Source organism: Etheostoma spectabile, chromosome 22 (assembly GCF_008692095.1).
Source record: "Etheostoma spectabile isolate EspeVRDwgs_2016 chromosome 22, UIUC_Espe_1.0, whole genome shotgun sequence".
NCBI classification, from domain to species: domain Eukaryota; kingdom Metazoa; phylum Chordata; class Actinopteri; order Perciformes; family Percidae; genus Etheostoma; species Etheostoma spectabile.
The window spans coordinates 13,827,349-13,845,109 of NC_045754.1; the positions used below are offsets into that span (position 1 = coordinate 13,827,349).

The window sequence follows — 17,761 nt, forward strand, 5'->3', positions numbered from 1 at the left end:
TTTTTTTTATGTCAGCATACAAGGTAAGCTGGGTGACTATATATGAAGACAACAACTACAACTTTCACAGCACTGGCATTGGTTAATTTTAAATACAGTACTCAAGCATTGTTAGATTAATAAAATAAAATAATAAAAAAAGACCGGCAACATATTACCCCCCCAAAAATAAGCTACTGTACGCAAGTTGGTTTCTCCCCTAAAATGTTTCTTTTGTGTTGCAATGGCATGATGTACATATTTGCTTTAACCATACCAACAGACATTTATCCAAAGGGGAAATTGTCTATGCAGTGTATAACTTTGGATTTCCCTTGATTTCATACAGTACCATGCATTTATCTCATTAGTTTGTGTTTCATTTATTTATTTTTTGTCCTATAAATTTTGACTGAAATCATCAATGAACGTGTTAACATAGCGTTGTCTTCACATAGACTCAGGTAATGGTGTTTTAGTCGGTCATTTCTCGGTGCACATCCACCCTATTGCATGTTGACAGGTTTTGCAGGATACAGTGGCAATCGTGGGGAAGGGGGGCAAAGACGGTGGGGGAATTGTGGGTAGTGGGGACAATCTGGGTTGTAGGTTATGGGACATCAGGGTAAGGGGGTAGGGGGTGTTAGGGTTAGGGTTTTGTATGCCAAAGGAGGGGTTCAGGGTTGTCAGCTCCTAGACGAAAGCCTTTGAATCCTTGCAGACCTGAGTGGTGGTGCCTGAGTTAGTCTGTTTAATGTCCGTCCTCCCTCCCACATGGTTCACTGGCCTGAAAAGACAAATAAAACCGTGTTAGGGCAGATTTTGTCCCAGACCTCAAGCAATGTTGCTAATAATCTGTCCTGCTGTTGGTAATTCGTTATGCATGTTCCCTTAAGGGAGATTCCAGGATTTAATGTGTAATTCTGAAGCGATAAGGGATTATTGTAAAACAAAACTTTTAAAGAAATCAAAAGTTCTGCCTCTGTTACTCTAAACATTTCAAAAGTCCTTGACCTCAATCTGTTGTCATTTTTTTTTATCATAAAGGACTGTAAAGACAAAATCTTGTGTGGGGGTGCAGAGAAAAGGAAAGCGGCTGATTTAGAGGTGAAAGGTGCATTTTCATGTTGATAGCTGCAATCATCTGAGGCCTCATGACCAAAAATGTGTTAACAGCAAAGTATGGGTGACTTAGTAAGTTTTAGAGACCGAGAGAGGAAATACCAAAGAAAGATATGAGTGATTAACTGCTCAAAGTGTAATTGCTGCCATATTTGTTCCTCTCCTGTGATGGTGACGTAAATGAAGTTGTTAAAACGTTGCGGTTGTCTTTCCTCTCTTTGTTCCTTTCCTCTTTCTCTCTAAAGGAGACACAGGGCTGCAAGAAAACAACCCTGCTTAAACCTTTTTCTTCCCAGGGCACACCTACTAAGAAAATACTCCAAAAATGCTTGACAGTGATTTCTTCCCTGGTTTCCAACCCCCCCGTGTTTCTACTTCATTCTCCACTGTCGTCCATCCTTCCCTCCCTTCCTCGTCGTGGAGGCGAGGAACGTGGAGAAAGCCCTCTTTTCAATCACAACTGAGACTTGGTGATAGCCATCATGCAAAGTATTGAACACTGACAGGAGTGTAGAGCATGTAAATTGCGACGCCTACTGTTGCTTTCCTATGGAGGAAAAATGTTGAGCGGAAATGTTGGACGTGTGTGTGAGTGGGTGGAAAGTGAGCTGATGATGGGCCAGCCTGCAGTGATGAAGATTTGCAAAAAGCCCGATTGGCACACACACACACACATCTGGCTCCTCACTAGGCAAGCATGTGTCCACCCTGATTGGCCGATTGATTGAACATCCAACACTGAGTGAGCGTGGAGCGTCTGTCTGTGTATTTGGCGTGAGCGGTGTCCGAGCGTACCTTGATGGGGCCGTCCACCGGGTCCAGTCCCTGCTCCGACAGCTGTTTCAAGGCACTTAGAGCAGCCTGAGAAGAGAGGGAACAACAGATGGTTGAGTGAGGGAGGGAGGAGGGAGATTGGGTGGGAGGAGAGTGAGTGTCACCCTTCAGCTGCTTTTCACATAACACTTACTCTGGGAAACCTGATGCCAGCAGGACACTTTCCCTTCGCTCTCTGTTGTCTTTGGCTCCTCTCTGCTGACTGTTTATCTAGCGTTATTGGGTTAACATTTCCACTTTATGTTTTGGCTGCTCTGCATTTCCCTAAGTCAATCTGAGTGACATCTGTATTCTCTCTGACCACAGCTAAACAAATAGCAGCAGGTCTGAAAAACCTATAAATCAAAATGGTAACAACATGCAGAATCTCATCCGTGTTGCCCATAATAAGTGAAAATAAACAGGTGTGTGTAACATTTGTATTGTTAATTGTGTAATGACTTAATTATGTTCATTTGTCATTGAGGAGGGAAGCTTTCAGTGCAATATTACAATTCTCGGCCTCACAGTATCAAGGAAATAGCTTAGAATTTACTGTTCGTTCCACATTTAGTTCATAATTACAACCAGCTATGTGTAGCAATCTAATGCCATGCCATTAAAAAAAACTATATCCTATCTTTATTTCCATGAATTTACACTAAGCAGCCTAAAAAGTTCACTGGTGTCTTGTGTCAAGCCTTCATCAGGAACACCATGATGTAATTTCCTTCCTGCTCATCGCCCGCCTTTCTGTGCCAGTGAGAGAGGCTGCTGGTGATGTGAGAAGGGTCCGGCCTGATATCATAATACACACAACACGTGTGGGAGTTAGAGGTGCAGTGTAGACTGACACACATACTATGTGAAGTGGGACTGGGAAATAAACAAAATAACAAATGAAACCTGAGAGGCAGAGGTGTTTTAGTGAAACTTTCTTGACATTTGTATCGTAACGCTGTAACTTACAAGTGTTGATCGACGCCTGCGGTGACACTTAAACAACCACTGAGCTAAACCATCGTCGCCAAAAAAAACACCAATTAATGTCACAAGCAGAAACCACTTGTGGACCACTTCTAGAAAAGAGCTGTCTTAAGAGTGAACTGGTTGATCTGATTCTAACCAGAATGAAGGTTCGATCCTTGCACAAATCCTTCCTCCATCCTAAAGATTGGCTCCAGATGTGTTTGCCCCTCTGTTTCTCAGTGTTAGAGCAGAGGGGGTAGCTGGGGAATATATCGCCCAGCAGAACTGACACTACTGGGACTAACAGTGTAAACCGCTTACTTCCATACCAACCATCAATGAGTTCAAATACAGTTTATTTCTCATTCAGTATCTGTGCAATAACAATGAAATCTGTTATTTTGTTATCATGCTGTCTAACAGGGTATGAATTGACCTTTAACAGGCACCACCAACAACCAGCTGTTTGTTTACAACTGTCTTGTTATGTGCTTTCAAATGGGAGACAATTAATATTGGAAACATTTATGGAAACAGCAGGTGGACCCACATCAGTTCGCATGTAAGAATGATTGAGTGTGGACAAATATCCACCAAGTTAATTGCTTAGATGTCTAATGTATGTGCATGAAAACGGTTTGTCTGCGTGTTGTTTTCATCTTTGATATTGCAGATTTTTTTTAAGTTAGTCATGTTGAACTTATAAATGCACTCCATCATTATTGTAGATTTAATAGTCATTTTATCTGGGTACCTATTTCTATTAAATGCAACACAGGCTGAAACATTCTGATGCTGAAGAGGGTGAATCATCCAACAGTAGTTCTTAAACATACTGTATTGTCTATCTACATAATACATAATGCATTAGTAATAAAAGTACTGATAAATACTGCTTTTTATAAAGTGAACATTACTGTTGAAAAAGAAAAACTACAAAAAACACATCACCTTAAAGCTCTACTTTATTGATTTACAGACATCTGGAGCTCCAGTGGTCAGACCTAGTCTTTATACTCTATGACTGGTTAATCGGGGGCGAGATAAGGCATACGTGGCTCTGCTCAGTAGATGTGAGACGTGATGACTGGCTGAGTTTACCCCATTATGGAGGCCACCAACGTCAATCTGTACTTTATTTTTATTAGTAATATCTGCTACGTGGTGCTGACAAATTAAATTCTCCCCACAAGAATATCTGAATGGGAGACATTTTTTGATACTCTCAGACAAACAGACAGAGATGTTCTCCATGTGAATAATGGTCTGCATTCAAGTTGACATGCACTGAGTGGAAACATTTATCACGCTTTAATCCTGAGAAAATATAAATCTCACTGCATGTCGATGTGTTTCTATGGAATGCAATATGTAGAGGAGGATGTTATACACTATTATCTGTGTGCTTGCATCCAAAATCATTTTTAAAGTGTTTAACTTCAGATTATGAGTAACATAAACAAGGATTCATAATTTATGACTGACACGTGCAAGGGTCAAAATCTGGTTTGTATCCATCAAATTAAGAAAAAAAAGTAATGCTTATAGATACTGACAAATGTGCAATAATATGGTAGGACTGGTTTGAAAAAGTGTTCCTTTCTCCAGAGACTCAGAAATCAACTGGAGCCCCTCTAAGTTTGTAACAGCCAATTTATGGTGCCAGGAGTTTTTTTTTCTCGGGACGATTGACAGCCAGTGAGATTTAAAGCTTGAATATACTTGCAGATATTTAAGGCGGCAAGCTTGTAGAACATGACAGCTGAAGGAATGTTTTCATAATTACACTGTTAATAAACATACATCATATCAGGGGTCTCTTGGTATAACCGTTTTCTATATGTATAATCGTGTCATCTCAAAATGACCAAGACTGTCCACACATACTGAAGCGTACAAAGTAATTAAGATAAAAAGGGAAACCTAAAACAGCCAGATTAATCTAGGACATATGATCAGGTCACACCTGATAATCCACAGGGACAGAGCAATCTCCATTTTATCTGGGGACCAATAAATTGTAATCACAACCAACTTCCCCATGATTACCTATTGTTTGTTGTATTTATTAGGTTTGGGATCTTTCTCTCCCTGAGTAAATAGCTAGAGCCCATCTGTTGGAAGGGTGGTGGAGGGGGTGGTGACTGGAGATAAACAGCCATAAATCAGGGGCTTGACGGTGGCCGCACTGCTGATATACAACAGGCAGGCATGAGGGCCGTGGCAGCCAATCCTTGGGCCCAGCACCTCAGCGAAAGACAGAGCGTAAGACAAATACTGGGCCTATCTGTGGGAATGGCAGCCAGTGAAATCATTATTTTTCTAATGAGATAAGTTGGCCATCGTTAAGAGGCAGCCGCTACACTGATGCATCAACACCCGAGTGTTTAGTCTAAGGCCGAGACACGTAAGGTGGAGGTGTTCCATCTCTGTCATGGAACAAAGAGAGAGTAAGGGATGGGTTAGGACACAATGTGCAGAGAGGATGCTGAGTCATTCACAAATGGGGGCTTTTGAAAATTGACGCTTATAACTGAAAAAAGGTTAATTGCCCACTAAGGGCTTCACCAAATTTGAGGGCTGGGTTAAGCTAGAAATAAACTAGTTTGTTCTATGTGTCGTCTTACCACGTCTGAAGACGTTTTAACGATTATAGGTGTTCCGAACGGCCGCACTCAGAAAGTCATCCGTCATTTAGCTTCAAGACCAGTTAATTGTTTAAATATGGGTATAATGACCCATCTTTTCAGACAATTTATCCTGGAATGCATTCGTAGTGTTGCACTTGTTTGAACATAAGATCAAAAAAAAGTTCTGTAAAGAATAAAAAACTAAGCTGTTTGACCATGTAGTATTCCCGATTAAGTGTAGAGGTAGCTTTTTCATTTTTCATTTTCTCACCAGTACCTATGACGGAATGCCCATACCAACACAGCCTCTTAAATATCCTATGAAACAAGTACTGAAGTCAACCTCATCACTCCCTCTTCACCTATCCTTTCCTCGCCCCAACTTTAGATAACAACCCAGCACTCTCCATCAATCCAAGACTGGGAGCCAAGCTGTAGGTGCCCCACAGCCACTTCATACATTCATCTATCTATCTAGCTGTCCCTAGTTCAAAGGCTTAGACAAACAGTGGTCAAATGTGATGGCGTCTGAGGAGGATCTGTGACCGTGGCCGAGCTCCTGATGTGGAGTGACAAGGGCGGCTCATTTTTATGGGCCTACTGCGTTCTTAATGGCTTCCCCGACAGAGGCTTTGCTTCCGTCAGCAGCTTAGTCAAACAAAGGCCCGGTCCCCCAGGAGTCCCTGGCACCGGCCAGATGGATCTGATGATTGTTGGATCACACTGACCCTGACAAATCAGACCCCTGTGTCAGCTCTCACTGCTGGACTACTGTTGAAGACATTTTGGGGAATGGGAGCCTGGCTAAGGAAAAAAGGTGTACAACAAACATTACATGTCATTTAGCTGATGCTTTTATCCAAAGCGACTCACAACTGATACATATTAGAAGTTGCACGCCTCTGGAGCAACTATTGGTTAAGTGTCTTGCTCAGGGACACATTGGTTGATGTTTCGCAGTGGAAATTGAACACAGATCTCCCACACCAAAGGCATGTGTTATATCCACTGCGCCATCACCACCACCAGTAGAAGATTAGGTTGGAAAAGAAGCAGAAAAAAATGAAATGTTGGGTGGGAAAGAAAGAGGAGAGACGAGGGGATAGGAAGCTACAATCCTTCGATCTCCATCAATTCACCCTCTGGCCCTTAGCAGCCATCAAAGACACCAGGGAGGTCCTAATGAGGTGAAGACCACCAGCACATCATTCACTCTCACATACTTGCATCTATTTCTCTCCTCCTACTCTGAATCTTCAGAGCAGTAGAAGAAAGAGAAAAGTTAGCCTACTTTACATGTTCTCTTGGCTTTATCAGATCAGATCCTGCCACTGCTCTGCTGGAGGACAGATGAAAGCGTAGACAACAGCTTAAGGTTTAACCCAATGACCCAGTCTCAGTAGTACAGTGTGGTATTTCCCTCTTTACCAAGCAGATCCAGACTCCCAGGGCTTTCTCCGGCTCTGGACAGTCCAGTTGGACAACTTTAGTTCTTCTCTAATCCTAAATCCAGGCCAAGAGCATTGGTGAGAGCATCCCATCTTTGCTTTGATCCTGCGTTATAGTCTAAGTCATGTGTTTGGATGTCCACATTATCTAAGAGAGGAAGAGACAAGAAAGAGGCAATATTTGGTTTCTTCCTCAGACAAGGTCTTTGGCAGTACTGGAAACCATCCCTCAACAACTCAAAAGACGCATATGGAAAAATAATTGATAAAAAAGTGATGTAGTTTAAAGTCTCAGTTGTGTGCGGTTATGTGGTGTCATGTAGTCCTACTGCACCTGTAAAGTCAGTGGACACTGTTTTTGGGTGCGTATGAGTATGGCAATGCCACACTGGTATTGTTTTCCCCTTGTGAGTAGGGGTGTGTGTGTGTCATAATGGCAAAATGTGGTCCTAGAGACACCTACTGTAGTGGGAACTTCCACAGAGGCGGTTTTGAGTAATTTGCCAGGTGTTTATATGTCTGTCTGTTGGCATCACAACAGCACAAAATACAGTACTGAAACTTTACAGAAGTGTAGTTCACATTCAATATGAAGGCCAAGTTTGAAGATGGGTGTGAGCAAGAGCGGCAAAAGTAGGGAGGTAGAAAGTAGTCAACTTAACACTTTACACCACCGGCCCGATTTTGGATTTGCAGATAGTGTGATCCCATCTTTACTCTACTTAGTACCACTGATAAACACAAACCACAGTATTGTTTGATATTATGTTTCTTCCTAGAGCTCAAGACAATGCTGGGGTGGATGGACTGTAACCCAAACTGTTCACTTTTGATTCTTCAACTGTGCAATCAACATTTATCTTCTTATTCTGCTACAACACACTGGCTTAGTAATGCTAGAAAAGAGTCCAATTAATATTGGGTGGCTGGTTCTGTGCTGCTGTGAGTCGGGGGAGACTCGGAACATGAATGAGATGCAGGACAGCTGCTAATGAAGATGATCTAAGGGTCTACCACCAGACTAAACAATGAGCAGACTGGATTTCAAACAGGGTGTTTTATAGTCAGGAACCTGGGAATTTGGAAAAATGAGTGCCCTCTTGTCAGAGAAGTTCTGAAGCCGGATATATTATTCTGGAGAGGGCTTGTTCCGTTTTCAAAAGACCACATAAAACCTTGACAGTGCTCCCTCTTTTTTTGCATTCACTCCCCTATGCAGAAAGAAACATGAGATACCAGGGAAGAGAAAACCCCAGCCATCTTTTTGTCCTGTGTTAACCCTGTTGTCACTAACATACCATTACGCCACATCTTTCTCTGTTGTGTATTCAATTCTTTCAAATGTTATCTATTACATATTTTCTTTACTCTTTTTTTCCTTCTGTCATCTGCTCTCAAGCTACTTTAAATTCCTTGTCTTTCGTTTTCTCTGAATTCTTTTTATTTTCCTTCTACCCACATCAAAACTCTGGCCAGGGATCACTGGAATATTCCCGGTTAGCTCAGGGAGAACACCTGTGTGTGCATGAATGCTGGCAGAGTATGCGTCTTATTTGTTAATGCGGTGTGATATGTACATGGATTCTACAGAGAAAATGGATTCAGATCCTCTCTCCAAATCTCTTCATCACTCTCTCGCCAGATTTCACATCCTCTACCACATCAGAGGCATTGATGAAAGAGGCAGTGTGTGTGTCAATGGCCTAGCTGTAGTGGGACATGACGTTAATTCTTCTGAAGTAGCACTTCATACGGGCCACTTCACTTCTTGTGAAACAGCAACTGTGAATGTTGTACAGCTAAATAAACTTCTCTGTGAGGGAATATATTTGTTTTTTTGTATACTTGAATACATCATGTGTGCATGCTGCCACATTATGAAGCTCTAATTCTTACAGTGGATAGTAGTGTATTCTTTTGTGTGTCTCCCAAGCCTGAGATGAGCACTGAAGGCTGGCTGAGCTAACTTAGCGGGTAATGGCCGTGGAGCTCCCCAGGGGACCAAGCCTTCGCTGACATGGGAAGCCATAAATAAGGGTCCGGGGCGCAGCGCCATGTAATGCGTCATTTGGGCCGAAGAGGCCTGCTTTATCCCCTCCCATCACCGAGCTGCTGAGCATCGCACCTCCTAGTGCGTAATACAAAACATATGGGCAAAGGGCGAGGGGCAGAAGCAACTCAGCATACCATACTCCTGCCTTGTCAGCAAAGCTTCTCAGAGGAAAAGCAGATACAGCCGAAGACGCCCACAATCAAGCTTTGTCAAGAAAAAGATCTCTAAACTTGATATTTTTTTATCATAAAACAACACATGACAATTATATGATATAATTATATGTTAAAAGATAACAGCAATAAAACGTTAGGAGGTTTAACTGGTAACACTAGCAGTGTTTCCCATAGATTGATATACCACACAATCAATGTTAGTTCTCCGATCGCCAAGCCTCCCTCTCATCCACAGTCACTACTGTATGCAGCTGGCGCTGATTTGACGGGATCTGAACGCTTCGCTATACAGCGCAGAATCAGACTGTACCTGACTCTCCAGGTGACCATGCTGCTTTGGGGACCAGCGGTGCAGCGAGAAACCGCTGCTGTTGGACGCTGAGTTCTCAGTCCACGGGAGCGCTGACTGCTGTCTGTCAGCATGGCGGGCTACGCTAAGCACTCAACGTTTTCAGTGCTTTAGTGGCATTGGCCTGACTCGCTGAATAAGCTGCAGAGACGTTGTCTCTGTAGGGGTGGTCCGTCACAATTTATGCGTCAATATTAAAAATGGAAAATAATACACTTCATAATGTTTTTTATTCACAAAAAAAAATTAAAAGTTAAAAAAAGTACAATTAGATAGCTACAACAGTAATAGCAGTTACCTTATGTATGTCACTCCTACATTTTTCAACTGAAAATTTCCTGGGGGAGGACCCATAGACCCCTGCTTCCCTGCTTGTCCCCCCCTCTTAGGCCAATTCCGAGCCAGGAAAAACCCTGGTATTATGAACACCCCGGTAAAATTTCTCAAACACGGATGCATTCAAGTTAACGTTAATGTATTATGTTCTTAACACGTTTTTAATCTCTTAGATATTCAAAGAAGTTATTAGTATTTCATAAGTAATGTAAGACGCCTAACATTAGCTAATAAGTATACAGCATAACATTAGCACGTTATCGGCTGCGCTGTCGAGGTTACTATGCTGTAACGTTAACATTACCTGCTAGTCAATATCGACTCTGTGAAAAAAAGTAAGAAAAAGTAAGAACTGATTTGATAAGACAGGAGTAAAACATTTTCATAAAAACAGTATCAACATTAAAACTGCAAAGTTTACAAAGAAAGTGCACGCGCTGATGTGCTTTTTTTACACACAGCAACGACCTGGGGCTCAAAGCACAGTCTACTGTCAATCACAGACCCAAGATATTTGTACTGCTGCACAAGTTCAACTGGTTGGTTGTCCATTACAACTTTGGAAATTACAGTGGATTTCTTCTGAAGTCAACGCACATCTCTTTTGTTTTAGCCACATTAATGCTAAAAACGAGGATTTACACCAATCAGTAAAATCATTGACTACAGGACTGTGTTTGGAGTTGTCACTGCTGAGGAGGGACACAATAACGGAATCATCCGCAAATTTAATAATGTGGCGCCCTTCCTGATGCCTTTGGCATTCATTTGTGTATAAAACAGATAAAAGAGGGGAGAGGACATAGCCCTGGGGGGACCCAGTGGAAGATAAGAGGGCATCTGATAAAACACTGTTCACGCTCACCCGTTGTGATCTTACTGTTAAAAAATCCACCAGCCAGCAGATCAATCCAGTATCAATGTTATAAGTGTTCTTCAACTTGTTTGCTAAAACATGCGGGTGAATGCAGTTAAAAGCAAAGTAGAAGTCAATAAGAAGTCTGTGCAGAAGGTCACAAAGAGGTGAACAGCATCTGGCTGTTAAACAGAATGACAACTTATGGTGTCTTTTGTTTGGTCAAAGTGCAAATTTCAGTTTTTTTTGTTTGTTGAAAGATTACATTGTGTGCTGTGACTGCCCCTACACCCTTGAGCCTTGAGGATGGGACTGTGGGCAGATTGTCTATTTAACCTGTTATACAAAGTTGCCAAAAATATTTGCAGTACAATTAATATGAGAATTTTCTTCAATTTCCTTTTTTTTTTTCCCCAGCCCTGGGTCAGCTAGCACCACAAATAGGATCCAATTCTTTGGGAAACACTGACTAGTTAGCATTTATAACAAGTACATAATCAATGTGTTTATTAGTGTATTTGTTAGTGTATTTGTCAATAACTTTAACATCACTTGTTGTGTAGGGTAACAATTAATGAATGCTTAATAAAATACCTAATGACTTGTCTTAAATACTTTTAAAAGCCACTTGTGAACAATTTCTACATGTGTTTAACAGCTAAAAAAGCGTTTAAACACTATAAAATCATTATAAGCCAATATAGAAATATCTTATGATTGACAATTTATGAATCTAGCCAATATTAAAACACGTATCATGATATTATAAACAAATAGAAGAAGGGGTTAAATGGTTTAATTTTGTAATCTAGGTCCAGAGTGACTAGACACAAGCAAAAATGATAAATCCTTTGACCAAAAAGAGAAAGTATGACACTTTCCCTTTTCATAAAGAATGGAGACCATGACACATTTGTATGATATCCACCCTCCTGTTTTAAAGGAATCTGCTACACACAGGAAGTTACGCAGTGGAGCCTATGTTTGTCCATGCTCACTATTGCTAACTCATTTCAAGGTTACTGATAAATCAGTGACTAAAAACAGCATGAGATGAGATATAGGTCATGAAGAATGCATAAGTGATGGGAGTACTGCCTGTAAAGATATTGGGTAAGAAGAGGAAAAACAGCCTCCAGTGACTCACCGACATGACCGCTGACTAAGCTCAAATGCTCCCCAAAAAGAAAGGCCCTTGAGTTTTCATGGACCAACCCCCACACCATACACAGACACAACCGGAATGAGACAGTCTGGGTGGACTATTCTATTCCAATGAACCACAATCATTTCATTCACAATTTATGCTTCACTTGTTGAGATGACAAACAGAAATAATGTTGCTTCACTGACATTACAAAATTGAATGTGCTTTACAAATATTGGGAAGTCACGGACATCATTAAATGTTGTACTGAAGGTTCACTTCCTGAGCTAATTGTTAAGTCATGATGGGAGATTTGGGAAACACTCGTCTGAATGTCCTTTATGGTTAACGTCTGTTTCCATAAGGTTTCCCCAGTGACTCCAAGGCAGTGTTACATCACCTCATCTCCACCTGCACAGATCCACCCACAGGGAGAAGCTTCTATAATCCTAAACAATTTGACTCAAGTTGTTCTAGGGGAGGTACAAAAAGCTGTTAGGCACTCGCTCTCTTATCAGCGGAAAGATAGCCATCGGTCCAGAGGGGCATCCTTCTCTGCCTCCTAAACTCCACTTTCTTCCCACTTTGCTCTTTGTGTGACAGCAATGATTTTCATTGTCCTGAAATCCAAATGACAAACTCACATGGTTTGCTTGGTGACGAAGTGCAGAGCCTAGTTAAAGTGGGCAGTGGTACAAGCAGAGGTTGGGTGGGGATGCAAATGTGATGGCTGTGGTTGTTGCCTGACCGCTACACAACCAGAGAAAAAGACCATGTCTGTCAGCAGCATGCAAGCACGGGCAGCCCACATCAGAGTTAGGATCCAAGCGCTTCATCATTTCCAACATATTTGCATAGCTAATTAACTTAGCAAAGATACTACAATGGATCCCTAGTGAAGATATTGGCCGGGATGTCAACGAGCATCAGTTAAAAAATTTTAGATAATCATGTCCTCATCACTGGGTAAGATGGAAGCTAAAATACTGTTTGTATTAAAATGGTCCAAACAAATGAAGAGATAGGTCCGATGAGTCATCAGAGAAGCAACTTCAAATTTCAGAGTAGTTATTAAAAAGTTCTATTCCCTCATACTGAAAACAGCTGCTGCTTGTCTCGAGCTCAGAACCTGAGTTATGCTTGAAACGAAGCAGCTCGTATGACATGTCAGACGCAATCCCCCCTAATTCCTACATTGGAAAGGTATTGGTGGGTGGGGGTTTCAGACACTGTCTGGTGATCCCATAAACACTTTCTTTAAAGCGTACTGACCCCTTTAGACCAACAAAAAAGGGCAACAGGATATACAAAGGAGACTTACAGGTGTAGAAAGGCAAAAATGAGGAACTTGGGGATGTAGTATATGTGAGCTTTAAGATAAACGGTGAGGGGCTAAGTGTCTTACTGTGACAGGCGCCAGCTGTATGCAATAATCCCCAACTCTCCATCACAAACCCTTTATATTTTCTTGTCAGACACAGCCGTGTGTATGAGAGAGTGGACGTCTGGTGGACAAGTACTTCTGGTAACAAGAGAGGACGCACAGTCAGACAGCGTTTTACACCTTCCTCCTTGTAACCTCCCTAAGCTCCTTTTTGCATTGCCTTTTAATCACCTCATACACACATGGGACATGCCTGTAAAACCTGTTGCGGTGTATTTTAATTTGCTATGAATCCCCATAAGGTTTCTGATTACCCGGCATGATCGCTGGGCCTATAAGAATGGACATTTTGTCTTGTACCTAAATCCCATGAAATACTGAGTGGGTCTTCAACTCAATTTTTGACAGGGGTCGATTGAGACCCATCATGCCTAAGGGAGCCCTTGAAGTGTTATGAAAACCCTTCTATGTTTCTATGACAACTGGCTGTGTCTAATACAAAGACAGATGATCATATAAGGCATGTTTACTGAAAACAATAAATTCCAGCATGCTTATATCAAGAAGCTGGCCTTGCTGGGGAAGGCTCCTCCAAACAGGCTGGTTTTCTGATGAATAGGTCTAGGGGCCACACTAACAAGGCAAAGATGGAAAGCGATGGGAAAAAACGTAATGTAATGCACACTGAAAACAAATGTCTTCTTAAATGTAAAAATGTGAGCATAATGCCATTAACGAGTTGCCGGCGGGCCTGTCAAAAAGTGTTCATAAACAACAGGAACTGATCTCAAGAGGAACAAAGCCATGCTAGGGACTCAGTCTGCGAACACAGAATGGCTGACCTGATGAGAAAACAAAGATTGACATAGGCGTGGTGGGCCTCACACGCAAAATAAAGCAGTGTGACATGATCTTCTCCAAAGTTGGAATTAAATGAAAATTGAATAAGTAATGTAGGAAACTATTTCAGCCAAATAAGATTAGTTTTAATGTCAAATTTCTCTATAACGCCATGGGCTACAGCAAAATTAAAATCTAATAAGATAATTTAATTTAATTAGGATTTTCAAATTTTCCCAGAATGGCACAGTTTCTCTAAAGTATCTTAATTGTTTAAAAGATATGGCAATGCCAACACTCTCAAAAACAAGTACATTGCAATAAGTCTACAGTTTCCCTGCAGTAGCACAGTACAGAGGCTGTAACCTATTATTTGTCAGTAAAGCTGTGATTTTATCCACAAAAAGGAGAGCAAGTACTTAATCCTCTGTGGGCAAGTTTTTACGAGCCACCTCACACATTTTACAGCATGGCAAACAGAAAGTAAACACCAGTAAGGTGCTGCGCTTTAACACATGATTAAGACACAGCTAATTAGATTGTGGACAGTAAAACGGTGAGGAGAATCGTAAAAGAGGGAGCAGAGACGGGCCTTAGCGACTAGGTACAGCCAGCAGACGTTTAAGCCAGGACTCCACAGGCCACTGACAAATGACTGAGCTAGGGTTTCTCATTTCTGCTGCTTTCTCTGTGGTGAAAATGTAAATAGCAGACTTTCTATGGTAAAAAAGAAAAGACCCCTTCACACACAAGCCCCCCATGTCCACCATCCATCCATCCCTCCATTCTTCTCCTCCCTCTCCTCTTATGCAGTGGTTGGTCCCATGAAAAAGGGGTCAGGGTACTAATGGAGGACCTCATGGCCTTGTGTGCATCTGGAAACAACCCCCCACTCCCTGCTCTCTTATAAATCAAGCAGGCTTCATTGAGAGTGACAGAGTCCTCTGATGTCCCAGCCATGTCTCATTTCAAAGTCCTCCTGAAGGCTCACACGGTTCCACGTTTACTCACTGGGCACAAGGGAGATGTGAATGTGGGGGTATGTGCGAGACTCAAAGAGAGAAAGACAGACAGCGAAACAGAGACTGAAAGAAAGAGAAGGAGTTTGCTTAAAGAAAGAAGTAAGAGGGAAATTAGGAATAGAGAAGATATCCCAAAGGAAAACGGGGCCTCTTAAACAAATGTTTATTTAGTAACTATACTGAATTAGACCTCTCATTTGAAAGTATGCACTATAAATCACAACATTTTGAGAAAGTCATTACACCATCACTCTAACACAACGTGTGTGCATGTGGACACCATGTGAAAGTCGCGTAAAATACCTTCCTCTGTTCCACATGTTCAGTTTACAAAGCATCTATAGTGCAATCAAAACATAATTTCCCTCTCTTCATGGTTGAGGTGTGTGTTCTATAGAAAAATACAAGATAGTTGAGAAAATGCTGTTCTGTGGTTTCCTTTAGTCTATGCATTCAAATTCAAATGGATGTTTTCCTGACTACAGGTTTTGTTGTTACATATAGTCTTTCTACACACATCATCCAAAGGACGCTGAGAGCATCTAATCAAAACCAGTGAGATATACAGTATACAGTATATATATACATATATATATATATATATATATATATCATTGGTTTTGATTATATACATATAGTATGTAGACACACTTGAAGCATGTAAAGGTTTTTATGCAATCAACATTATCTTCAAAAGAAAACAAAGGGTAGGAAAGGGAGAAAAACAGGGATCCTTGAGGGACACCCTAATCAACAACCAATAGTTTGGCACTTTGGGAGATGCTTATTTTCTTTCTTTCTGAGAGTCTCACATCTTACTCTAACATCTGTTTGGTAAATATGTATCTGGAGACAGTAGCTGGTTAGCTTAGCACAGTGAGTGAAAACATGAGGAAATAGCTGGCATGTCTCTGTTTAAAAGCAAAAAAACATGTTATACTGCATTTTGTTTTTTTAATTGCAGTTTAATTCATAAAAAAGAAGGTTTAAAACAACTAGGGCTGCAAACTGTCTTAGTGGTTTGGTCTATAAAATGTCAGAAAATGTTGATCAGTGTTTTCAAAAGCCCAAGAGGACAGTCTTAAATTTCCTTCTAAACAACTTAAAGACATTCAGTTTACTGTCATAGAAGAATTAAGAAACTAGAAAATATTCACAATTAAGAAGATGGAATCTGAGATTTTGGCTTAAAAAATGTCTCAAACTGCTTATCAAAATAGTTGCAGATTAATTTTGCAGGCCTTAGAGTCTGTGGTAGCTGTCAGGAGAGACTGCAGGACTGCCTTTTGCTCAGCTAGCTAAGACATGCAAAAGAAGAATCATCTCCTGAAAAATAAAAAGGTATACATCTCGTGTTTCACTTGACGCTGCAATTTCTTCCTCTCGCATTTAGGTAGTGAAAGTGTGGTTTGGTTAATCTTTCCCTATCTCCTTTAAATGCAAAGGGTTGGGCTGAATTTACATGTAAAACAGAACACAAGCTGTCACTTGTGACTTTATTTAAAGAGATTTGGAAGATCATGAAGATAATGTTATGAGGTGGGAAAACATGCCTCCGGGCACGGCACACGCGCGCCCACCCACACACACACACACACACACACACACCACACACACACACACACACACACACACACACACACACACACACACACACACACACACACACACACACCACACACACACACACACACACACACATTTTACTTAACCGCAGGAGTGTGTGACACCTTAGTTGAACTGGTTTAACCCCTGACGTGGCTGTTTTTTTGAGTGTTTCAAAATGTCTGCTGTTTGAGGCCTGGGAATGCGTTAACATCCAGATGAGACGAAGATGGTTATGTGTGTGTGTGTGTGTGTGTTTTGGGGTGGTGTGTGGGGGGGGGGGGTTGGGCGCAGACAGACAGAAAAACATTCCCCAGTCGCTACGCTCATCTCCATAACTCAGTACGCAGCCAGAGAGCACTGATCCTAACATAGGACATTAACGACCCGACTCCCACCACTGGAAGCATCGTTACCTGCCGGTGAACAGTAAGGGTCATTTAGGGCCCAATTCATGACAGCCATGAAAGAAAGGCTCATCTTTTGGCCTCATGGTTGCAGTTAGGGTTATATAAATCACTTGGAGTAACTCTGTATCAGGCAGGAAGACCGTCGTCTTGCACGGCTATGGACCTGTCAGCGTAATCTGAGTGATGTAATTTCAGGAAGATTTATATTGTGTACGATGGAAATCAAAAACAACTTTCACAAACAATTAGCATGTTAGCATCAGGCAGATCAAATTTCATTAAAGTAAGGAAAGCAACAAAATAGTATAATTACAACCAACAATACAGGCCATTGTGCAGTGTGTGAGTGTGTGTTTGTCAATGTGTAAGTGTGGTTGGTTCTATGCCTGTGAGGTATATTCACTGCAATGCACTGCAATTACTGTCAGAGTGTGATTTGCTTTTGGAGCACTCTATGATGATTAATTCCTCTAAGTTCTCAACCACAAGACGCGTGTCACATATCAAGTTAAAGATCCTTTTAAACTAGAGTTCCACAATAGATGTCTAATGCATTGTGCAACTTTACAAGAGTAGGACAAGACTGAGAGCAGCTGTTTCCATTCAATTGTCAAGCAAATAA

General features: G+C 41.4%; 1 protein-coding gene across 1 annotated transcript in view; it reads right to left on the reverse strand.

Annotated features, from left to right (window-relative positions):
• The window catches only part of stau2 (staufen double-stranded RNA binding protein 2), a 99,597-nt gene continuing 81,836 nt past the window's right edge, over positions 1 to 17,761 (reverse strand). The window contains exons 14-15 of the mRNA XM_032504569.1: positions 1,897 to 1,962; positions 1 to 766 (exon numbers count right to left, since the gene is read on the reverse strand). Of these exons, the coding sequence (XP_032360460.1) occupies positions 731 to 766; positions 1,897 to 1,962 (102 nt within the window). The 3' untranslated portion in view covers positions 1 to 730. The remainder of the gene's footprint in view (positions 767 to 1,896; positions 1,963 to 17,761) is intronic.